A 25,522-nucleotide genomic window follows, 5' to 3' on the forward strand; every position below is an offset into this window, starting at 1 on the left:
GCGTCGGGGTTAGCTATGGCTGGTGTTTTGCTGAACTTTGTTGGTTGTCCGACGATGGTGGGATTTGGTTCCGATTGGGTTTCCTTATGTGTCGTGCAAGGATGGTTGGTGGCGTCGTACGAGACTTGGTGGGTGGCCTGTTGAGCCCTTAGTTGCATCGATGGTGGATAGTGGCGGTGTTGCCTAGATCAGGGACACTTGGGTGTCCAATTGTTTGGGTGGCTTGAACATTTTCAATGGGGCCATCTTTTGTTAAGGGCCAATTCTTTTTGTTTGGGGTGTAGGGCTCCGTTGGTTTGGGCGCGCACTGCTACTAACATGAGTCTGGTTCATATTTGGATCCATATTTGGGATCTCGGACGTACCCACATTTGGATCTTGAATCTGAAACAAATGCTCATATCGTTCTAGTTCTTGATGGCCGTTTGCTAACACTTGAGTATTTTTCACTCTCGGTTGTTCTTGATCTCTATGGTTATGATTATAGTTACGGTTACTCATCATTTTACACTGCTTCTATGACATATGCAGTGCAACGATGTCTTAGAGCATCAAGTCACATGGTTACTCGGTTACGTTTACTCATTGATGCATTTGTGCGTCTAGTTACGAATTATTGGCTCCTCGGTTCTTTCAAATCGCATGTGCATCTCGCTATGTTTTATTTCTTTTTTCAATGCTTTGCATCACTCCGTGTACTCTTTTAGTTCTTTAATATAATATTTTGTCCATCGTTCAAAACAAAGTTATGATTATATTAATGATTGCCGATTAAGGAGTTGATTAAAGATTTAGTGCCTATCCGGCCAAAACGTTTTCAATCTAGGTCTACAAACTACGATATGGGTCGACTACTTTTCACGGCGCGGGATTTGTATTAAATTTTTCAATCAAACGTGAAGAAGTTCTGCCTATAATCTCTTCCTTGATGCGGAAGTTACTTTCTTCTAAATCAAAGAAAATTCAAAACAAAAAAAACAAAAACAAAAAAAGACAATTTAAAAATTAGTACAAAGAAACAATTCAAATTATAAAAACGTCAATCAATTTATTTCAATTACTAGTCTTGTACCCGTGCGATACATGTGTTTTAATCGCAAGGGTTTGCAAAATTTTATTTGAAGTGTATTCTTAAAAAACAATCATTTATGTAATTATATTTTCTACGAAAGATAAATTTGATCAAACACATTAGTGAAATATTTATATTTTTACATAATTGATCTTCTGTCTATGTGTGAAGATAAAATTATAGAATGATAGATTTAGTAGTTCACGATTTGATGAAGTTTTTGGGTGTTTGCTTTATAGTAGTAGAGATAAAGTAGTCATTTAATTTAAATGAAAATTAGAAAATTGTCAATAAGCTTTAAATAAAATTAGAAAACAAGCACTTTTCAAATTTGTTTTCTAATTGTTTTGTAATTTCTTACACTTTTCTTCTTCTTCTTCTTCTTCTTCCTTAATCTTGTTTTTCTAATTCCGGCCATAATTTGACCGTCCGGCCATGGATTTAAGTGTGGTTGGTACCGACGGAAAGATCTCATATTTTTCATTTGATACACTACCCACTCCAAGTAAACCACCATACAAGGCGTAGCAACCCTCGCAAGAGGATACGGTCGTCTATGGTGATGCTCCAAATTATTCCGTTGAAACCGGAGCTCAAAGCTCTTTAATTCTAGTTATTTTGTTCATTATGAGCATACTTATACTAATATCCTTTGAATTTTAACATAATTTCACAAAAATGTCTAAATCTCTTAGCACCTTGTGAATATTGTCACACCAGGTGTCACACTGGCAGTCACACTGGTAGCTACAATGTTATCACACTATATGTTACACTGGTAGTCATAGTGGTAGTTGCAATATCGACATTGTGACAACCATTGTATCTGGTAGTGTGAATATGTGATTATGTTGTGATAAGAAGAAAATGTGAAAAGAAAAAACAAGAAGAAAAGAATAACTAGAAATAACGAACATTTGTCTACTGTGATGTAATCATGAACTTCTAAAATCAACTAATATGATGCAAATATCGACATTGATGTTGTCACACAGAATACTAGTCAGTTATACTAACATTCTCACTACCAATCACTACTAGTCACACAAAAAATTCATCAGGTACACTATTAGTCACTCAACCAGTCATACAACAAGTCAAATTAACATTGTTCTTGTGACAGGTAATGAGACGGGTATTGTGATATGTAAATTATACTACCAATCACACAACTAGCCACTCAAAAAATTAGTAAACTACACTACTAGTCACACAACTTCAAGACATTCATAACCCTAGTCACAACACCATCACCGCTCTTGCTCACCACCAAGCTTACATACCCATACCCACCACCAAAATTACCGGCATCTTCGTTCGTTGGAGATGGATTCCTCACATTCAACGACGTTGACACGCAACCTCCTCATGGCGATGGTGAGCGTCCTCACATTCAACGTATGCACCCAAAACCTCCATGTCTCGGCTTCTCCATACATCATATTACCAAACCAACATCCAATTTATATAGTTTGGTATAATTCTAATTCATAAAAGCCAATAGTGGTTTATGATACCCTTGATTTAAGTCGGACTAGTATCCATCAAAGCCAAGATAGAATCCATAGCTGACATGAATAGATGTAGAGCTAGTATCGATTATTCTCTGTTCTCCTAAACCATCCTTCATCAAAAGCAACTAATATATCACAACTATTAGTCAATACCAATAAGAGACTGGGTTACGAATTACCTTCGAGATTCATTCACCGAAGGATTTGTCTAGAACAAAGCTTCGACGAATTGGGGTCTTGAAGCTATTAACTCTCTAGATTTCTTTATTACTGGTCTTGAAGAAATTTGGCGGCGCGGAGAGCTTTAAGATCGGTGACGACGAGTGGTGGTGGTACTGGATGGGGAGGGGTGCCCGAGTTGGAATTTGGTTTTAGGAGTGGGAGGCGGCAACGGAGTCGATCAATGCAACTGGTTATGTCGTTTATTGTATATAGTCTACGTGGTGTACTCTTTTAATGATATTAGTTCATTTTTTACTGTGTTTATTTCTGATTGGTTACTTATATTTAAATAAATTTTTTCTCTTTCACCGCGTGCATGTTTACCATACTATAGAATAATATAATTGGCTGGATACACTATATAAAAGTGTCACGTGGTGTTCCGGATACACAATAATTATATATATATATAAATAAATATTATATATAAAAATTATATAATGTTTCGGGAGAATTACTATTATACCCTTGTGTGTGTCTTAGCCTAATAGGTTTCCTGTTAGGAGATAGATTAGCATCTCCGTAATAGATTAGGACTCTGAATCCTACGGGATTGTGGTTTTGTAATGCCTATATATAGGCCCCCATATCATTCAATAATACACAATTATTTCATCCTGAAACACGTTATCATGCACGTTGCTCTAAAACCCTGAATTTTTAGAGCCCTAGAAATTTTTTCTCTTCTCCGCCGCTGACCGCCGTCGTCTCTGGCCTCCGACATCTTCCCGTCAACGTTCCTCGTCGGCGCAGCCCATGCTCGCCGTCGCTGCAGCCCCCCCCCCCCCCCCCGCTGCTGCCCCTGCAGCCCCGCGCACAGCCCCTGCATGCTACCCCCGCAGCCCCGCACGCTGCCTTACCCTGCAGCCCCCACATCGCAGCCCCGCACGCAGATTCTGTCCTGCAACCCCTGCGACCCCCCCTGCTGCCCTGCAGCCCTTGCACGCAGCCTCCGCAGTCCCGCAGGGTCTCTTCCGCATTCGCTCCGCAAAAATATCTTATTGCCCCGCAAGACCCCGCATCAGAGGATTCAAAATTGCTCCTCCCGCATATTTACGCAAGGAACGCGAACTGCACAAGCAAACTCTTTGCTCAAGAGAAGCTACTCCGGTCTTCTCTACCCTTTTGGGCCTATGGCCTGACGAGCCCGATAGCCTTTTGGGCCTTTAAACTATTTTTTTTCCTTTTTCTTTTCCTATTGCTTATTAAATCGTTTATTTGCACGTTTTTGTTTTCTAACTATGTTTCACGTGCTTCCATAGGAAAAGTGATCACTCGTCGTACTATGGCGATGACATTCATGCTGAGATGGACGATACTTTTGTCATCTACATATGATTTTGATTGTATCCTCCCAAGATTTTTATGTCATCGGACGAAGATCGAAAAGGAATTCAACAAGCAACTTCATGCATGACGATCGATTTGCAGAGCAATTTACTTATATGCGGTCTATTTGCCAGACCAACAAATATGTTTTTTCTTAAAGTTGCTGCTTTTGAAGATATATATATAAATTATCGAGCACTATTAGCCATTTTCATGTCTTCTTTTCCGGCCTTTCTTATAACGCCGATAAGACCTAAGAGGGATATGATTCCCCTTTTGGTCGACGTTTTCGTGTGACGGTCCTGGGGGAGTCACGTTATTATTTAAAAAGGAAGATATCGATTTCGTGTGGTCGCCTGAGTGCACCGCTGTTTTGGGTGCGATCATGAGAATCGCCGATATGCATCGATTATTTTGTAACGATATACATCACAACCCTTCTAATTCCGGTTACAAACTTGAATAGTTTCTATTATTCGAAACCTATACAACCCTCGTTTCTTATGGATGCGTCGCCATCGTGACTGTTATTTGAATGTTTGAGTTTTCTTAAACTCATGTCTATAAACGATAATCCCAAGGTCTACGTACTCATTTATTTGAGTTGATTCATTACTCTGATGCAGCACTATTTGCTGACAAAAGATCCCAAAAATAAAGAATTCTATGAGACACACTTAAAGTGATTTAATGAACGTCTATGACGTTGTATTATCAGAGTTGACCTTCATGCATACTCCACATCCAAGAAACGCATGCCATTTTTGGCACCTGTATCTATTTCTTGAGGGAATTTTGGAGATGGAAGAGTAACATTCTTCCATTCTCAAATAAGCAAACATTTTTGAGCCTCAGGCTAAGGCTCCGCCCGATCCGATATGCAAGATTTTGTTGCTACGGACTTTTGATTAGTCAATCTATTTTGACTATGTTTTCTACTTACTATTTTTCAAGTATGACGTTGACATTGCCATGTTTCTTGTTCGACTTTAGCTTAAGTCGTCTATTGGAATTGGAAGTTTGGTTGTGTTGTATTAAATATTGGCATATTCTATAAAATTTCTCGTCTTTCTTGGACTCGTGAGAATTTTATTTGTCTTGGCTTAGCATGCATGGTCAACGTTTGCAACTCATGTAGTTTTTAAATTGGCCGCTTTTGGGTTACATGTGACCCCAATAGCACTACATTGTGATTTTGGACTTTGAAATTTGGAAAACGGACCTCGGAACGTCAAAATTGACGTTGTTTTTCCCGGTTACTGTTCCGGCGTTTCCGGAACGTTTTTTGGCGTTTTACCGGCGTATTCGCCGCCTTCTGGCCATTTTCCGGCGTTTCCGGCACCGCCATCCGGATCCGGACGGCGTTCCCTGTCGGACCTGAAGTTATGGCCTCCATACCAGCCAGGTCCGGCCACTGCCGGCCGGATTTCCGGCAATCGGTGTCGCCGGCTTCCGACGAGTTTTTCTGACTTTTTTTTTTCGTCATTTTTCCGGCATATCTCCGCAGTTCTTGCTGCCATGTTTTCCTAGTCCAAAATTCACCCGGTTTTGAGTTAATTTGACATGGTTTTCCGGTTAATTTTCCGGTTTTCTCCAAGTTGTTTCATAGCTCAAATGATTTTATTATTATTGGTGACCACCCGCACCAATTGGATGGTTTTTACCACCCAAATTGTTTGGTATTCAACTGCTCCAATACCATGTCTTTCCAACTCTTGAGTTGAAGAATGTAGTTCTATTGCCATGTGATACATTCGATGGGATTGCCATTTGTTTCAATCCCCTCTCTTACAATATCCTACGGCGTATTGTGTAGAGAAGTTCACCGCGTCGTTGACTCTCTTAATCTTCATTTTGAGAATGTCCCGCCGTGAAATCGAGTGTCTTGCTATTTGCGTAACCACCCACACTGTCCTACGGCGCAGGTAGTTGTTTTACGGATCTCGTGCGGAGATTGTGTTGTATATCTTCATGCCAATGATAGATTTTCATCTTGATATTTGTGTTAAGAATGGAGAGGAATAAATCTGTCTGATTTCATTGACAGTATCTTTTTCAAGCTTCGACAGTAGCTTTGTTAGCTTGCAGACATAGTTTTGCTTGCCTGCAGCAGTAGTTTATGTAACTCAAGATTCTTTGAATCATGGGTTCGGTTTTACTGTCTTCTCGGTTTTGACATGATAGTTTTTTGGTCATTTTGAACAAGATATGATGATTCGAGTTCTTTGAAATTCACATTATCATCTATTTTTCATGTTCACAAAGCGATTGAAGAACCACCTCACCCATGCTCTACACGGTGAGGCCGAGCCTGCCTATTTCGGCGGCTCCGTGGCATTAAGGCCGTCGGTGGCGGCATCCCCTCCTTCATAGGAGCTTGTGATGCCTCACGTGTCTTCTAATGCCTCCATGACAATCTTTGATGCCAATCGCTCATTTTGCAAAGCTTGTTCTTTTGCTAGATTTCAAGGAAGTATTTATTTGCTAAGGCTCCAACCGAGAACATTCTATTCTTACAAAGTATTTAAGGTGACATTAGTGGACCCTATCCAACCGAATACGGACATTTTTCGGTATTTTTATGGTATAGGTTAAGAGCATCGACGCGTTGGTCACACGTCGCTTTGCTTTCCACAAGAAACACTGCATTCGCTAAAGTTTTTAGCTATGATCATCATACTAATGGCTCACCACCCTTCCCATCCTCTCAAATCTATTTGATTGGATATCGTTGGAGAGTTCACCTCCACGACTTTGATGATTTCATTTTGCATATCTACTGGGATCGTCGTTGAACATATTATTCCTCATGTTCATTCACTGCACGATCTAGCATAGCTCGGACTTGGTTATCGGTACTAACCTGCCGATTTTTGCATGGAGATATGTAATGATGTTGCATGCAGCGACATTTATTCGTTTCAGACCCACAACTTGCCAAGCGTTTAGTGCGTACCAGATGGTCACTAGATACGGTCCCAACGTTCTTTTCACTAACGCCTATTTGGTTAAAGTTATTTATGTGCCTCTATTGTAGTTATCTCAATGGGTCTACTTGAAACGATTAAGTATTCTGGTTGGTTATGATTTATGAATCACCAACACTTGTCCGCTATTTCCAATCTACAACCGTTGATCTGTATCCTGCGATATTAGCAGACGGTCACTTTGATGAGACATACTTCCTGTCATTAGGGGGAGATACTAAATGCTCACATTCCGGTTTTAACGCTAGGAATTGACGTGGTGTGGCACTATGTCTCATTAAGATCCCGCACTACTCAAAGTGAGGAAATGTGCAACGTATTATCTACCTCCAGAAAGTCAAAGATTCGATGCTCAATGACTTTATCGATATTGCGAAAGTGACAAGATCGTACATAAATGTTGTGATGTGCCGGTAAGGTTGGAACTCTCAGAATATGAGAAAATTTCATATGACCTGGTCCTAGCACCGTTGGTACCATCCCTGACAGTGGGAAGGAAGCCGGCGATGGCACCATCGTACGCTATGGTGTTGTCGTCGCCCGTGGCATTGCACCACAAAACAAGGGCGGCAAACGCAAAGATGGACTAGTAAGGGTCATAGCTTCGGTCTTGGCTCCTGCCTAGATGAGGGGGAGACCATTATTCTCTGGAATCAAAACCAGAAAGAAGCGAAGTGCGTAGGCACAAGTGTTTCGCCCATCATCAAGAGATATCCTCTAAACATGTGTATCAACTAAGTTTCTGTGGGACGCTACAGACTCATTTTGTTGATGTTAGAGAAGAATAGAAATCTCACGAATTGATCGTATACAGCGCGCGCGTGTGTTTAATGGATTAATCTCCCATGATTGATGATGTATTCGCTTATGCTCTTATTCCGTTGTAAAGCATCAACGATGAGCAACTTGACCGAAGTGGAAAGAATCAATACAGGCTGAACTAGACTTGTTATGTTGGTCGTTGTTCATAAGTGTAATGAGAAAGATGAAGTCATGCAATATATGCAGGACTTATGGCGCAAAGATTTTCTCATTATCCTAGTATTGACTACAATGAGTTATATTCTCTCGTTATGGACATAATTGCTTTCCGCTACTTGATCAGTAGTAGTGTCCATGAAAGCTGATTTGCAGCATATGATAGTGGTCATAGAATATCTGTAAAGGGATCTTGACGCAGATATGAGAGTGCCCGTTGGACTTTAAATGCCTCTAGACCTCGGACAGATTATGTAATCAGATTGCGACGTTCGAGAGAACGTAGTACAATCGGTTGCAAGAACTCATACCCATATGTGTTCATATGAAGCTAATTCTTGATTCTCCATTCCGTTTAAGTATAGATGATGAAGAGATTCAATGAGCTATACATTCATACATGTTAGTGTTGTTGGGACACTATTGCTTTCATTATGACGTGATTAACTATGCGCCTATGCATTGTCATTGGACTTGCATTGCTTCTTTGACATGGTTTTAGTTCTACACTTAGTGAACCAACACAAATCCTATCCACACCAACGCCGCTAGCAGCTCCAGCAACATCAACGTACGCCTTGGTGTAGTAGTCAACACTGGTAGCGTAGAGGATGCGTACAGTTCCGTCTTGGACCAAAATCAGTCCTTCATTGGTCCATTCCCCCATTCTTTTCGCGAAAGACACATTAAATTTGACAAATCAGAATCTGTCCAGTTTCGTAGGTCAACTTCAACGAGACCTACAAGACAGCTCGCTCGATAAAATATGGTGAAATTGATACCGTTGGAAAGGTCTATGTGTCTACTTTCTAGGGACATCAACCTTTCATTCATAGCTATCATATTGAGTGAGTTATGGCCGTTTTAGCAAAGTAGGACAGTTATGTCCGGAAATTTGCAAGTCAGTCACATTCGACAGAGCATTGTGAACTGCTCCGATCGGATGAGGTTGTGAACCTTATGTCACTGGAAAACCACGGGTGTCTACTTTTCAGAACATTTTACGGTTCGCTGATACCTATTTTGATGAAGAAGTTATGGCCATTTAAGTGAGTGAAAGTCATTCTATCCGAGAATCTGATTTTCATTGCAAACTCTTGTTTTGAGTTGTTATGCAATCTTGTTTCCTAAGATCTAAGTTTGGCTAAGTATAGCATGGATGATCTAAGGATGTGTGGCTAGATTAATGATTAATCATTAGCCCAAGACTACGTTTGAGAAGCATGTAATGAACGTTGTATACGTTGTTCTTTGTACTCCATGATTATGGCACTAATCAGGGGGAGTTGTTTCGTAGACTTCAGAGGGAGTCTAGCTCACATGATTCTATCAAATGTAGACGGTGCGTTGTGCTCTTTTTCCCTTCGATCAAGTTTTTGTTTTTACCCAAGAGGTTTTTATTTTGCTTGACAAGGTTTTTACCGAGACAACGATGTGTGCACCATGCAACCTAGGCATGCGACACAAGGGGGAGTGTTCCGGGAGAATTACTATTATACCCTTGTGTGTGTCTTAGCTTAATAGGTTTCCTGTTAGGAGATAGATTAGCATCTCCGTAATAGATTAGGACTCCGAATCTTACGGGATTGTGGTTTTGTAATGCCTATATATAGGCCCTCATATCATTTAATAATACACAATTATTTCATCCTGAAACAAATAAAAAATAAACATAATAACAAATTTTTAGTTTAAGTAACTCAATGTCTCAAATAACTTAAATAACTTAGTGTTTTACATTTGAAATAACACAAATATAATAAGAGATCTATATATTAACAAGAGGGAGGGAGGGAGGGTTGGTGACATGTCGAAAATATGTTGAAATGAGTCATTTGACTAGACCAATGTATGTCTAACTCTTCATTTTTTTAAACCCTTATTTTATTAGAAACGTGTGGTTCCATTTTGGAACTTGCGTTTCCACCGTGCCGCGCTTCCCAATTTTTTGGAAACACAATTCCAGCTACTTCAGTTGCGGTTCCGTAATGGTTCCGATTTGGAAACGCCTGCGTTTCTGTGCTACATTGCGCTAAAGCTTCAAGAACGTACGGTGCGTGGAGGTACTTAAGTAGAACTTCTACAAACTGTACGTTAAAATAAACCTGATCTGCTTAGCAAGTTAGCATCTTCATGATCATGATCCGTTCAAGCCAATGTTTTAAATTCTCAATCATATGCTTTAAGATGAACATGAGCCAGATACATCACCTTCCAATATAATGTTCCAGAAAGTACGTAAGTACGAGCTTGTACGTTTGCACCATTAGTCTTTCACAGAAACAAATTAAAAGCCATGAACCTCAAACACTGCATTAGATTACTCGATTCCATCCATAAAGTAATTAGGCTTTTTGTAAATTTTTATTCCACTATTGCTGATACCTATTCTTATATGCTTTTATTTTTTCTGGGTAAAATTCCACTTAATCCAAGAATTACCAACTTTTGACTTCGCTTTCCTTTTTCTCCTTTGCTTCTTCTTCTTCTAGCCAATGTTGGGGTTTTCTTTAACTGGAATAACATATATACCTAGCTCCTTTTCTCTCGACTACGAATATATATCTTCACCCTGAAGACCAATAACACAAACGCAGGTAAACATAACTAATATAATAAAACTCTAAAGGAAGTTCCTTTAAACCAAACAGTACTATAGGCGGAGGGTTCGTGTTTATATTATTTACCTAGCTACATAGCTTCACCATGTGCCCTAATTCCTTGCATCTCACCAAAAGAAAGAACTTAATAATTTCTTGAAAGCTGTTTCCTTGATAGGATCCATGGAAAATGAAGCATAGCGAACCACGTAGATAGAATTTTCTCAAAAAAAAAATTTCCAAACTTTGTTGGTAAAAGTCTCCCATTGGGATAAGAGGTTGGAATATAAACTTCACCACGCATTGTCTCTTAATGGGATTCTTTACCCGCAAAAATTCGAGAATGCGCGCAGAGGTAAATTATAAACAATTATGCTGTATATATTGGTGTCTAAAAAGTCAATTTTTGGTCGCTTTGATCGAAATCCTAAAAGCTAAGCAGAATCTTTAGCAAAATTTTTATCTTCACTACCTATATATATCATTAGAGTACTGCTTGAGGCACCAAATTTGACACCTTAATCTTATGTGTCATGTCACTTTAATTTATCACGTCACTTTAATTAACAAGAAACTGCATAAATGAGACATCATATATCCTAGAATTGACAAAAGCATACATAATTTCAAATTTCAAGTCAAATATATATTCGTATTAGGCAAAAATGTCAATTGTACTCCAAACTTGGCCATAATTGTCAATTTGCATCCTGAACTTGCATTTGAGTCAATTTACCTCTTAAACTTGGTAAAAATTACTGATTTGCACCTCAAATGTTAAATTTAATGTTTTTCATCCAATTTTAAGTAACATGTCATGTATTTGAGAGGTAGTATTGTCATTATATATTTATTCATATTTAATAATGAAATATATAAATAAAATTACTTAAGAGGAACACTTGAACTATGTTTTTTAATTTTTTTCCAAGCATGTTATTGATTTATATATTTATTATTTTACGTGATATAGTATGTTAAAATATATTATAAAAATATAAATAAATACATAAAAAATTAAAAATAAATGTGTACATATATATATATATATACACAACACACTATATTTGAATGAGTGGATATGTTGAATATATATTTCAAAGTAGGGTTAAGTATGTAGAATAAAGATGTAAATAAATAATTTGATTAAAAAAATAATCCTCCGTTAAAAAAATATTTTTATTTGTTTTTAAGAAAAATATAAATAGAAAATGACAACATTACTCCTTATGTGCATGATTTGTGAAACAAAATTGGATATAAACAATTAAATTTAACAGATGGAGTGTAAATCAGCAAATTTTACTAAGTTCAGGAGATAAATTGACTCAAATGCAACTTCGGGGGTGTAAATTGACAAATTCAGCCAAATTTAGAGTGTATTTTGCCTTAAAATAATCACAATGTCATTTTTAAATAAAAAGTAATTATATCTTTGTTATTCTAACTATTTAAGATTATTATGAAAAAAATTAATTTTTTATTTATGACTTTTTAAAGGTAACTAAATATTTTCTAAATCAATACTTAAACTCTGATTGACAAAAAAATGATTTTTATGATAAATATTGTTATCGTTACCTTAATACAATTTAGTTATCTTACAAAAAGTCATAAATAAAAAATCAATTTTTTGTCAATCAGAGTTTAATTATTGATTTAAAAATATTTAGTTATCTTTTTTCTTTCTTCATCAAGATTATTCAGTTACCTTACATGAATCTAATACCCGTAAAATTTAGTAATTTACTTATAATTGTCGTAAATAATTTAATTTTTCTATCCTCTTATTTAAGAATTGCGTTTGTCAAATATAATTTATTAATAATAATACCAAATGATTCGTAGAATTGATTATATAAGTAGAATTGACCCTTCTAACAACAATGGAGAGTAATTATGAAATTTACTATTACTGATTTGGAGATAAGAGTTCAACCCATCTTCTCCGGAAGTAAATTTGCCGACCACCTTTTATTTGTCCACCTTGTGCCCACCCTTCTAATTAAACTCATGACATGTATCTTTTATCAACTCAAAGTTAGATAATAATTGAGCAATTGGACATATGACATGAGTTTAGAAGGGTGGGCACAAGATGGGCAAATAAAAGGTGATCGGCAAATTTGTTTCTCATATTCTCCTATATCTCTTCTTTTTTCTGTATTTTATTCTCAAGTAATTAAGATTTGCTTCTCTTAGCGTCTCATTTATCTGGTCTAAAAAAGGAAAATTATTATCTTATTTGGTCAAATTTTCATTGTCTCTTACGCCCTTTTAGCAAATTTTCCTAATCAATCACTAATTGTTACCTCATCTATATATAGTATATGTCTATGTATATAATTTGTTTTGTCCTGCTCCATGTAGTCGATAAAGTTTCAGATACTTGAAAACATGAAATTATACAAGATATTAAATAAATCGAACAAATTGTAAGAGAAAAGCAACAAAACGATTAGCACCATCTGAAAAGCATAGTTTAGTAGTGTTAATTTTTTGACTCTCCTAGTTGCGATTTTTGGCCACGCCACTACATACCACATATGATTGAGGCACCAATTGAGACAAAACAAATTTCCATATAGAGATCGAGTAGGGCTAGTTCTTTTACTATTAATTAATTCCAGCATTTCTACTCTTTAAGGTACTACCGTTCTAATTCGCCACATTTCGTAAATACGTAGTCAACCAATTTCGTCAAGATATATATATATATATATATATATATATATATATATATAATTGATTAGAAGGAGTATAAGTTGGCTTTCCTAAACATAAGATGATAAGATTAACTTAGTCGGTGATTAAGTAAGTGCTGACCTTTCTCGTCAACCGTAAGTTGCTAAATTTAGTCACCTAGAGCAGACTCTTCATTGAATAGTAAAAAAGATTGATCATAATGGAGCAAAGAATTGTTAATCGATCTTCTAAACCATGCATCTGGTCTGATCTAGTTCTGTATAGCAAGAGGCTAATTAATTGGTATGTCAAATTTTGTTAATATTATACTTTGAATCTCAGATGGCCATGGAGTAAAATATGTACATTGTGAGATCGACCTTCTTCTTCAAAGTTGAAACACATAATCAAATAGAAAAATAATGGCACTCCACTTTGCATCATTTTGTAGTTTAATATCAAAGTGAATTGTATTAGAAGTTCTATCAGAAGCTGTGCGCGTGAGGCACTAGTGTTCTTGGTGGATAAGTCAAAGAGTCAAACTCCAAATCTATAATATATTGATAATGTATCCCGCAGAAATCTTAGTATCAATTCTTTATCAACTATTTTCGATCTATCAAGGAGTCTTGACCGCGTTCTTTCACACGCTCACCGTTTTATTCTTAGTCCGATCCTTTTCTCAAATCTTGCCTTTATATAACCCTTCCTCGTTTCTCATCCAGTTCATTCCCTAATCCTAAACATCCCTAATACAATTCGTATCAAATTTCTCTCTCTCTCTCTCTCTCTCGCTCTCTCTCAACAGTCTACATACAGACAGATATGGATGCTGATAAGTACTTACTGAGAGGTTATACCTCATTATCTGTTACTCATGATCAGTTACCCAGAAGTGAACCAGAAGAAGATTTGCGAAAAGGGCCATGGACAGTTGGGGAAGACTCAATTCTCATGGAGTATATCAACATTCACGGTGAGGGCCGATGGAATTTACTGGTAGGGAACTCGGGACTGAAACGAAGTGGCAAAAGCTGCAGACTGAGATGGTTGAACTACTTGCGCCCAAATGTTCGACGTGGAAATATCACCCTCCAAGAACAGCTTCTGATTCTTCAACTTCATTCTCGCTGGGGCAATAGGTACGTATATGTTGTTGCATGCGATCTCTTTCGCATTGTAGCTTCAACCCTAATTAACCGGGTATAAGCTCACATCTAATTCATTTAATTTGCTCATAAATAATTATACGAATACGTACACGCGCGTGCACCAGTCTAACTTCTTAAAATTTACGTTAAGTACGTTAATTTGAAAGCTAGCTAATGAAATTGATGATTCAGGTGGTCGAAGATAGCGGAGTACTTGCCGGGAAGAACAGACAATGAGATCAAGAACTACTGGAGAACAAGGGTCCAGAAGCAAGCAAAGCAGCTCAACTGTGACGTAAACAGCAAGCGATTCCAGGAAGCCATGCGTTACGTTTGGATTCCACGCTTAATGGAACGGATCCAGTCTTCAATAGATTCTACTGTGGTATCGGGTCAAACCACCGCCACGGCCACTGCCACTGCCTCTGCATTTACGCCACCAGATGGATACTGCTTCTCTGACCAAAGTAATACAGCGGCGGCTGGGTCTTCTCAAAACTACTTGCCCGTGGCGTCTGGAGCTTCGTCCAGTTCAACGGAATTTAATATTCTTCAGCCTACCAGAACTAAGGTCAGTGAACTCGACTACTATCCAACGACCGGGGAATACTGTTCTTCAACTTACGGGTCGGGTAACTCGGGTTGCTACCAAGATGGTTCACAATTTCAAGGTTCCGATCAGATAGAAAGCAGCAACAGTTGGTCAGCTCCTGGTGGGGACCTGGAGGAGAATTTATGGAATGAAGAGAATATATGGTTCTTGCAACAGCAGCTTAATAACGACTGATGATAGATGGAGTCACTGGGGTATCTTAGAGTAACGGTACCAAGTATATATATATGTGGGTTAGTGGGTAGATTCAACGACGTAGTGAATAATTTAATTTGTGTGTATTTATTTTCCAGACAAATATATATAGAGAGGACTGCAACAAATCTATGGAATGTATGAGCTAGATAGACTTTATATTGTGCATTTGTACTTAGGATCATATATATTCTCATATAGAGGAAAATGCTCAGTGCATGGTTCAGCACATTAATATGAAGATAAATTAATTCTTTTAAGTTATATCCTGCTAGCTACTTCATGCACATGAAATCTTGCATGTTCTAGAGAGAGTGGCTAGATTACAAAGTCGTTAAAACTATACGTCAGCCAAATGCGAATCGAAGTGCCATACAACAGAAAATGCTACTCTTTGACATGATGAGCAGAACAGTTAACCAAGTGGCCGGTTTAACAGTTAAGATTCTTCATGCACCATGATAAGAACTGCGCGCAAGAGGAAAATTAAATTAATTCAACGTTATGGTAGACTAAGGTAAAGTCGAAGATTGCAAGAGATCGATCGAGCTAACTTGTCCGCTGTGATAATCATACGATTGAACAAGTGTTAATTTTGAGGCAATTGATATTATTAAGAGGAGAAGCTGAGGTAACCTCGCTCATTATTCTCCTTTTTGAGCAATAGAACAATTTTATTTTGTCACATAACAAGCATAGCATGAACCAAATCTTCATGGTTTATACCTTGAAGGAATCATTATGGGTTTGACTGAAAAAAAAAACTATATATAAAAATTTGAAGTTGATTAATATTTAAAATTTTAATTTTTTATACTAAAATTTAGTTAAAAAATCAAATGTTTAGTCATTTGAGATTGATTATAATCCAACGTATCCCGTATGTAGCTAAATCCTTAATATCATATGACATTTCAATAAGCACTCAAGTGTTCGGCTATTCTCTTGTTAACAAAATAGTCTACGGATACAGTAATAAAAAACGAGTTAGTCACATATTTTAGAGTTTTTAATTAGGCATCTAAGCATCTTGATCGATAAATCGTACGAACTCCTTGAATAAGAAAAAGAAAAATCTTTTTCTGTTTACTTAAGGGAAGGGGTGGAGTCGTGTACGTAGAGGCTGCTGGTTTGGTTTTGATAATGTAATGAAACGTGGTCAACTCTATATAAAATATATGTCTACTTGTGATTGAATTAATAGATTGACTGTTGACTAATGAGAGTTCGTAACGAATTCAACGGCTTCCTTACATGAAGCACTATCGGCCGCAACCATTGAAACTTTGAAACCCGCCAGTTTTTAACTCAACGTTTTGGTCACATATATCAATCTGTTAAACTCAACTAAATGATGAGGAATGCAGAACAACCGAACTCTATATCATGCTCTAGTTCTTATAGTACATTGAGATAATTTGGTGATCAAACATGCAATCTTCTAAATTAGCTTATCATAAAATCTATGGTCATCAACTACTAGGTGATTGGTGAACATCCTTGATATACATATATACTTGATTTCCTAAACATACATGCATGTATGTGTTTGCGAAAATATCTGAGAAGAATCAAATTAATTAATAGATATAATTGTGGTAAATTATAAAAATGTATCATCTCCCAACTTATATTAGAAAAATGTCACTACTTATAAATTAATTATAAAAACGTCATCACATTTAAGTGGAAATTAGAAAAATGTCAATAAAATTAGAAACAAAATCACTTTAAAAATATTTTCTAAATTGTTTTGCACTTTCTTACTTTTTTTCCCTTCTTTTTCTAATTTCAGCCATAACTTTCCCGTCAGACGATAGATTTTGACGAAATTGATACCGTTAGAAAGATCTCGCTCCCCTATTTTATTTGATATACTACCCACTCAGAATCAACCAACCGTATAAGGCGCAACAACCATCGAAAGGGTTTCCGTCATCGATGACGGTGCTCCAAGCAATTCCGGCGAAACTGAAGCTCAATGTTCCCTAATTCTAACTATTCTCTACATTCTGAGCATATTTATACCAATCTCATTTGAATTTTAACAAAATTTCACATATTTCCACATTTCCTCTTGGCATGTCACACCTACTGTCACAACCACTGTCACAGACACTGTCACAACCGCTATCACACTCATTGTCACAAAAGTTGTCACACTATCTATTTACACTAACTATCACACCCACTGTCACAACATCTGTCACACTACCTGTCACAACGGCTATCATACTGCATATTACACTAATTGTCACACCTACTGTCATAATCCCTGTCACACACAACTTCTATCACACTACCTGTCACAACCACTATCACACCCCCTGTCACAACTAATATCACACTACATGTCACAACACCTGTCACAAATCAGAACCCCTGTCACAAACCATATCACACTATATACATGTCACAACCACTGTCCCACTACCTATCACAACCACTGTCACAGTTACACTTTCTATCACACCTCATGTCACAACATTTTATGTGACTGTTGTGACTAGAAGAAGAAGAAGAAAAATGACTAGAAATAACGTACATTTGTTTATTATTTTGGGTTCTTGAACTTCTTAAATCAACTCATACAATCCAAATATCGACATTAATGTGATGTATTATACTGTCTATCATTATAGTTATCACATTGTCTATCACACTACATGTTATAACATAAAGTTAGTGTGATAGGTAGTGTGACAACACTATTCTAAAAAAAAGACCCTAAAAATCTTATTTGGACACCCAGAAAAATGATCTGGGCACCCATATCACCATGTTCTCCGTCTTAGATTTTTCCAGCAACAACAACATCACCACATCTCACTCTGTCGTGATAAACTCCACCAGATCGGAGATCAGCTCTGTCCCCACGTATCTTTCTGCCACTGAGACTAGGGGGTTGAACCCACGCTCTCTGATGTCATCCCCGCACCTCCGATCTCCTCCATGCACCTCTGACCTCCTCCCCGCACCTCTAAATTCGTACCCACACCTTCGAACTCGTCCCCGCGCCTCCGATCTCCTCCACGCACCTCCGAATTCGTACCCGCACCTCCGAACTCGTCATCGCGCCTCCGACGTCGTTGTTCCCACGCCTCTGAACTCGTTGTCCCCGCGCCTTAGCCCTGTTTGGTGTTCCATGTAAAGTCCTCCTCCTCGCCATTGTCGCGGTACCTAGGCCGTCACCTCGATGAAGTTGCCGAGTCTCGTTCGGTGGTGGACTACTGGTAGGTGAAGATATGTGGATTTCATAATAGTGAGAAAACAAAGAGACAGTGGCATTGGCTGTAATTTGTGTGAAAATTTGGGGGCAACACTGTAATGGTTTTATAATTAGGACTTTTTTCTAATTTCCTCATCTTATGTGACTTTTTTCTCATTTCATGGGTCAAATGTGACTTTTTTTTATAAGAAACCCTTTATTTTATCCAACGACGATGCAATGGTTGTAACGATTATCTATGAACAAGACCAGTACATATTATGTTATATTGAAAATATAAGATAGAACAAGAACGAGTAATAGCAGCGGAATATGTAGAAAAATTTTACTTTTCTATTGAATAAATGATATTACAATGATTACACCTCAATTAATAATAATACTATTCTCAAGAGTAAAAATACTTCTTACTTGATAATCAAGTATGAAACAACCTCACTAAGATCGTTGTAGACGCACGGATGTCGACATCACTCAGATTGTCGATGTTGCCACTAAGGTCTTCGTTGTCATCACTTAGATCGACTATGCACTAACCTCTTTTTTCTTGTAAAGATTCTTCTCTTAGAATTTTTCTCTTTTTGCCTCAATGTCCGTGTCTACTCTACAAGGCAAAACACTACCTATATACTATGTAGCACGGACACGGACACGCGTGTCCGTATTGGACACGATTCGATACGTAGACACGGTATATAGAAATTTTTTTGGACACGGACACGTGGTGGACACGTCAATTAAAATTATTTTAATATATATATATATATATATATTAAAAAATTAATTTAAAATTTTGAAAATATTTACATGTATATATATTAAAATGTGCATAAATATAACAAAAACTGAATCTGTTGGAATGGTTGAGGATTTGTTGGATCCTTTGGATGACCAAGGTTCGAATCCCACCACAAGCATTTTTATTTTTATCATGAGTTTCTCTCCTTATATATATTAAAGTGTGCATAAATATAACAAAAACTGAATCTGTTGGAATGGTTGAGGAGTTGTTGGGTGCCTTGGATGACCAAGGTTCGATTCTCACCATAAGCACTTTCACTTTTATTATGAGTTGGTGCGTGTCCGCGTGTCCAATTCGGACACTCGCGTATCCGATTCCGACACTCACGTGTCCGGGCCGTGTCTAAAATTGAGTTCGCGTGTCCGAGCGTGTCTAAGCGTGTCCGAGCGTGTCCGTGTCCGTGTCGGACACGCAATACGGACCCTTGTCCGCGTGTCCGTGCTTCATAGCCTATATATATACTATCTACCACACGGCAGTAACCCCTCAACCCTAAAACTAATGGGAATTAAACTTAAGACCCTTCCTAATACACTCTATATAGAAAAGAAAAACCCATATACATATGGACTACATCCATTAACCAAAACCCCTTTTTTATATTAATCTCTATCACTCTTTAACATAAATATATATTTGAAAACATGCTTCCAAATATAATATATTCTACTGTTATAAAATCAACTCGACATAATGACTTTATGGTAGACATATCAAACCGTAAGTGTTTCCTAGTCCAATTAGGAAACATCCTTAATCACCTATTTTCAGATCTGATCTTTCCTTTCTTGTTGCAATGAATTGTTCTCTACTCCTTTGGTTCTTCATCAATTTAATGGAGGCTAATACATGTACCTTCATATATATTACTAGAAATGCTTTTGTGTGGATGTTGTTAGAAATGCGTATAATGGTCAGGCTAGCTACTCTTGCAGGTGCAACCATTTTAGTATTAACTGACACCCTAATTACTGAAGTTACAAATCTTCATGATAAACGTCAGAGCTCTCAAAGTGGCTAGGCACTATATTGTCATGTATAGTTGGAAGATTTCACATTTGAGCCCAGAAATAATTTGATGTACTCTGTAAAGCTCTTCATGATGGTCTTTTTAAAGCGAACGCCAAATGTCATTGATTCACTCATGGCCACTTTACCGTCATACTCATCGAACGTTTGATGATATATTAGTTTCAATTCCTTAGGGAATCCAGTTCTAGGTGTTGCTCGTCAAGAATGGTCTGATGACAAGTACATGCCAGAAACAAATTTAGTCACTGAGACCCTTACCAAATTGGGTCATTCATTTCCCCTCTAAAAAAGATCGATCTCGTCCTCCTTGCGACATTTTGTTTTGGTCTGAATGCCTCGCGATTCGTCAGCCTTATTTTTGACTCTTTTAAGGATTAGTTGACCTCTGAAATTTCTTTGTGGCTCTTGCCATGAAACAAATAACTATTTGTTTTCCAAACTTCTAGAAACAATCTAAGAGGATAGGGCTGCTGATAAGGCAAAGCATTATCAGATGCAAATTGGCGTCAACCGGAGAAGAATCTTCGATTCTGACCGACCTTATTTTTTCCACTACTAATGATCAGCTGGTGAACTCTGGAGGCTGGGAGAAGATGGAAGAGTGGAAGACCAACCATAACTCCCATAAGGAAGCAAAGCTAGATTCAATTCTACCTGGCCGGTTTTGTATATGCAATTACAATCTTTTCAAGTAGGTACAAAACATATTTGCCATTATCTATCAATGTCACATATATAACTGTCCCAATAATTTTGTAGAACGTTGAGTTTTGTAAGAGCTAAGTTTACTGGAAATTATATATGCATGTTACATGGCATGGTATATCTGTTAACTATATTTGATCATATTGGAGCTACATGATTGTTCAATCGCCTTACAATATCGACGATTTCATCAAAGGATGGGATGGCTTGTTAAGTTGTCTTCGTACATTTGCATACATCTACAGGGGAAGCAGAATGTGTGGATGAATTAATTAAATGGTGTCATCATCATGATCGATCATAGGCATCACTAGCATGAGTAGCATCGAGCATCTCGAATGAAAGAATTTGAGCAATTTCGCTACCGGTATGATGGTACTGTAGTACCGGTCACTAGTCCAAAAGTCATGGTTAAGAACGGTTTTTGACCATTGTCTGATATTGCCTATACCCATTATCTATCCAATGATTATCTAATACAAGCCTTAGACAATAAGCGGAAACCATTGTCTAAGAACATTTTAGACAATGCCCAGTCACAAAAGCATTATTGTCTGAACACTAGAACATACAATGCTAGCGTGTAGCAAACCAGTGTCTTATATATGTTGATACAATAGAATTTTAACTAAAACTATTGTGTATACTATCACATCCCAAAAGGGAATGCAAATAGTGTATTTGAAATAAAATGAGATTAGCAAGCGAAAACAAAACGCAGAAGTTCGTATTGTACACTCACTAATAAAAGAAAAACCTGTGAATAATTTTTTTGACAAGTCTATAGTTTCTACAAAAGAAACAACAACAAAATGTTTCCGCATATATCAAGAGTTACAAATTTCCAAGAATTGAAGAAAATAGCGAAATAACGGTGAAGACGTCACCGGGCCAAATTTAACAATGAACAACAACCTAAATAGAGAATAACAATTACAAAGGTGACTAGTATTCTAAAAATAACCTCGGAAAAACACAATGTAGAATACTTCTTAACAAATACAGAGGAACATGCGAGGAATGAACAATTGACTCAGCTGAATCTTTCTAAGACTCATAGCTCCATGAATTACTAATAAGACCTGCAAATGACACTATAATAGGGGTGAACATCGTCCTCACTTGCCCAGTAGGAGTCAATCAATCTATGAGTTTGAAAACCAAAATCGAGTAAGGATATAGAGTTTTATAAAACATTTGAGGGTAACTTTGTGATCACACTTAAAACCCCTTTCAAAACAATGTAGATTTAATAAACATCTCATGCTAAAACAGTAGGCCATTTTCATAGGATTGTGGTAAAATAATAGAAATGCACAACCGATCCTAATGACTAGGAGGAGAACAAGTCAATTACCCCTACTGTTACAATAACAATAAGAGAGCGAGAGTGTCCATTTAAAACAATACCCTAAAATAAAAGTATAGCGCGCAAGATAGAATGGTAACAAGACATTGCCCCTCAGGAGGTTTTACGGTTTCGACACCGAGGGGTCCTGGACCGGTATGCCAAAACCTCATTACTCTCAGGTTTCTAACACTCAAAACAATCATATCTTAAAAGTTGTCTAGTCTTGGGTTTTCACAAGCATTTAATGCATCAATAATAATTCAATAAAATTTAACCATGAGTCCTAGACTATGTATTTCATATATTTGGCCAAAGCAACGTGAGAGGGTTAATTCATCTACTTGGAATGACGTGCATAATCCCCATATCCAATACGTAAGCTCCAGCTCCAGTTCCAATTCTTGTTGCTCCGAGTGCTGAGCAATCCTCATTCAAGTGAGGTCTGAATTATCAAAGTGTAGAATAGTCAATTTTAAATCCAAAACTCATAGATAAATGACTCAATCTCATTTTCCTAGTTTGATTAGGAAAGTCAACGTTTGACTTTTTGTTGACCAAGTCATTCTTGGTTGGACCAAGAATTGACCTTGTTTAACCTATTATCGATCAATTCTTGGATAACTCGAAAACATTATATTTTTAGACAATCGACGATAATAAGTGTACTTTTATGATTAATAAAGACACTCAATACCATCAATGACTTAATAACAATTCCGACACATTTCTAAGTTAATATGTTCTCGATTTTCCAAACCAAATAGAAATCGAAATTAACGTTTAATATTCGTCGCCAAGTTAAATTTAGGTTTTACTAAATTACCCTAAGATAAAAGTAAAACCATTAAAACATTTATGTAAAACCGTAAGATAAAAGGTTAAAATGTAAAACCGTGAACAATAAAACTGTTATTATTCTACCAAGGGCAGATTGGTAATCTCATATGTCACTAAATAGTAAAAGGGTAACTCTGTTATGGTAAAAACCAGGGTTTCTACCCCTTCACTACTCCGATCAGTTTCCGATCCCTAAACTCAACTCCAACATTGTTAGATACCATTCTTCACAATGACCCAACAAGCATCAAGTCGTCAAAATAGAAATAAGAGGTGGTGGATTTCAACCTTGTTGATCTGCTAAGAGCCCAAACCAACGTTATTCCGAGCTGCTTTAGTTGCTCCAGTCTTCTTCCAAAACTCCTAATGCTTCTCTGAAGTTCCTGGGTTCACCCCAAGCTCGGCAGAGTAATTGAGTAAGAGATTTGGGACAGATTCGAAGAAATTGAAGAGGGATTTAATCATGGAATTGAAGGGAACGCTGGGTCTCAAGTGATTAACTGAGTTCGTTGAAGCTCTAAAAACGTCACCGCAAAGGATGAATTCGAAGGTGATGTGCGGCGGTGGCAAAAACCCAGAAAAAGGAAAATTCAATGTTAAGCTCCGATTTGAGAAATCGATTATAGAATTAGATGGAATAAAGAACTAGAGACTGGGATTACCAAGAGATGTCCAAGGATCTCGCCGGAGTTAAGAATCTCAGGTCGGATTTCATGGTAATCAAGTGTACTGCGTTTTCGGTGAAATCGGAAATCGGAGAGAGCAGTGATTACTTGATTAGCTGGAGTTAAAGCATTTTGGAGTTTGGGCACGTGAGATCTTTTGAGTATGCTTACTTGATTAGTTGGTGAATATGCTTAGTTGATAGGAAGTTGAGAATTTGGGCTTGGGAGTTTCCATGTTTCTGATATATGAATTACTTCAATGAAGAAAGTGTGTTGGTTTATTTGTTACAGGAGGCATGGGTAATTATTCAACTTCATGGCCGGAATAAGAAGATTCATTACAGGTATAATTGATTTGGGTGGGAGGCCACCAAGTGTGTTCTGTTTGGGTTTTGGAGAGATAGAGCAAATTGTATAGTTAGGGTAATCAATAATGAAAGTGAGATAAGACGTGATCAAACATTCTTTTACTTTGAATATCGAATTGGATGTGAAGCACCGTTATGATATAAAGATCGAACCGATCCGAACCTCCTTAGTAATATTCAGTTGAGGAAGTATGAAGAACAATAAGTTGGGTGTCCTTATCATTTTTAAGGATTTAACCAAGTTAACTCGGTGACTAATGTTCATTGAGGAGTCGATACGAGGATCAAATGCAACTACAAATTTCTAGAAGGCGATGGATGAAGAATTTCAGAATGCTTGTCTTTGAGTTATTAATTCTCTCCAACATGGAGCTACATTGATTCCAGGCAGAGTCTCTCGGGAACCTTTTGTATTTAAATTAATAATTAAAATTATATTTAATATCGGCAATTGTGTGCCATTAGTTGATTTAATTGTTGATTGTTATCGTTTTCGATTAAAGCATGTGATATTACATAAGATCGGTGTTGCCGCTTTCCATATAAGCATGTGTTAAATGTTTAATTATGACTATCGTTATTCAATTGGCATACATACTTCATCGAGAGGTACGGCGAGTATGCATTTGAAAGAGGAGAATGTGGAAAACTTAGTATGAGATTGAGAGAAAAGAATGTCTTTTACGTAGTTATGTTTTCTCATGGGGCATGCCAAGATCTATGGTCAGCCCAATGTGTACAAATGTGGGGAAAGTATGCCCATTCGACGCATGAGTCGATAAATCGTATTGGGTTTTGAGTTTGGAAGATCATGAGATTAACAAGACGACTAGCAAAAGAGCACATGTGATGGGATCTTACAGGTGGTTAGTTTATGTGTCAGAAACATTAGTCACCCAAAGTGGGTAAAGTACACGGTATGAGACGTGCAGGCTCTCTTGTTATTGATAAGTGATCTAACATCCGGGAAGGAAGTGAAATAAGTTCATTTGTAGACATGTATTGAATCATTGTTGTTTATTTGTTATTATTTAAGAACTTGAGTGGGTAATATCGATAAAATTAACCTTAACAGGTTGAACCATGCTAAGCGTAAGCTCACACCTATAAATTTCTTGTTCAGGTACATATGAGGTATGATAGAACGAGAAGACTAATTACGACATTTGCAAAAAGGTTGAGCTAGA

General features: G+C 37.3%; 1 protein-coding gene and 1 long non-coding RNA gene across 2 annotated transcripts; one reads left to right on the plus strand and one right to left on the minus strand.

Moving 5' to 3' along the window:
* The first annotated feature begins 14,176 nt into the window (after window positions 1-14,176).
* On the plus strand, window positions 14,177-15,496 carry LOC126785963 (transcription factor JAMYB-like). The gene is made up of 2 exons (XM_050511654.1): window positions 14,177-14,529; window positions 14,731-15,496. The coding sequence occupies exons 1-2, from the start codon at window positions 14,213-14,215 to the stop codon at window positions 15,323-15,325; spliced, it is 912 nt and encodes a 303-aa protein (XP_050367611.1). The 5' UTR covers window positions 14,177-14,212; the 3' UTR covers window positions 15,326-15,496.
* A 6,907-nt stretch (window positions 15,497-22,403) lies between these two features.
* LOC126786021 (uncharacterized) lies at window positions 22,404-24,260 on the minus strand. Its single transcript, XR_007671158.1, has 3 exons — window positions 23,965-24,260; window positions 23,591-23,819; window positions 22,404-22,907 (listed from the first exon to the last, which is right to left on the minus strand). It is a non-coding gene; the product is annotated as an uncharacterized LOC126786021 (long non-coding RNA).
* Between the last annotated feature and the right edge of the window lie 1,262 nt (window positions 24,261-25,522).

Source organism: Argentina anserina, chromosome 1, assembly GCF_933775445.1.
Source record: "Argentina anserina chromosome 1, drPotAnse1.1, whole genome shotgun sequence".
In the NCBI taxonomy this organism is placed as follows: domain Eukaryota; kingdom Viridiplantae; phylum Streptophyta; class Magnoliopsida; order Rosales; family Rosaceae; genus Argentina; species Argentina anserina.

Coding starts and splice junctions, on each gene's coding strand:
- LOC126785963 (XM_050511654.1), top strand. CDS start 14,213: ATGGATGCTGATAAGTACTTACTGAGAGGTTATACCTCATTATCTGTT. Junction 14,530..14,730: donor CATTCTCGCTGGGGCAATAG/GTACGTATATGT, acceptor TTGATGATTCAG/GTGGTCGAAGATAGCGGAGT.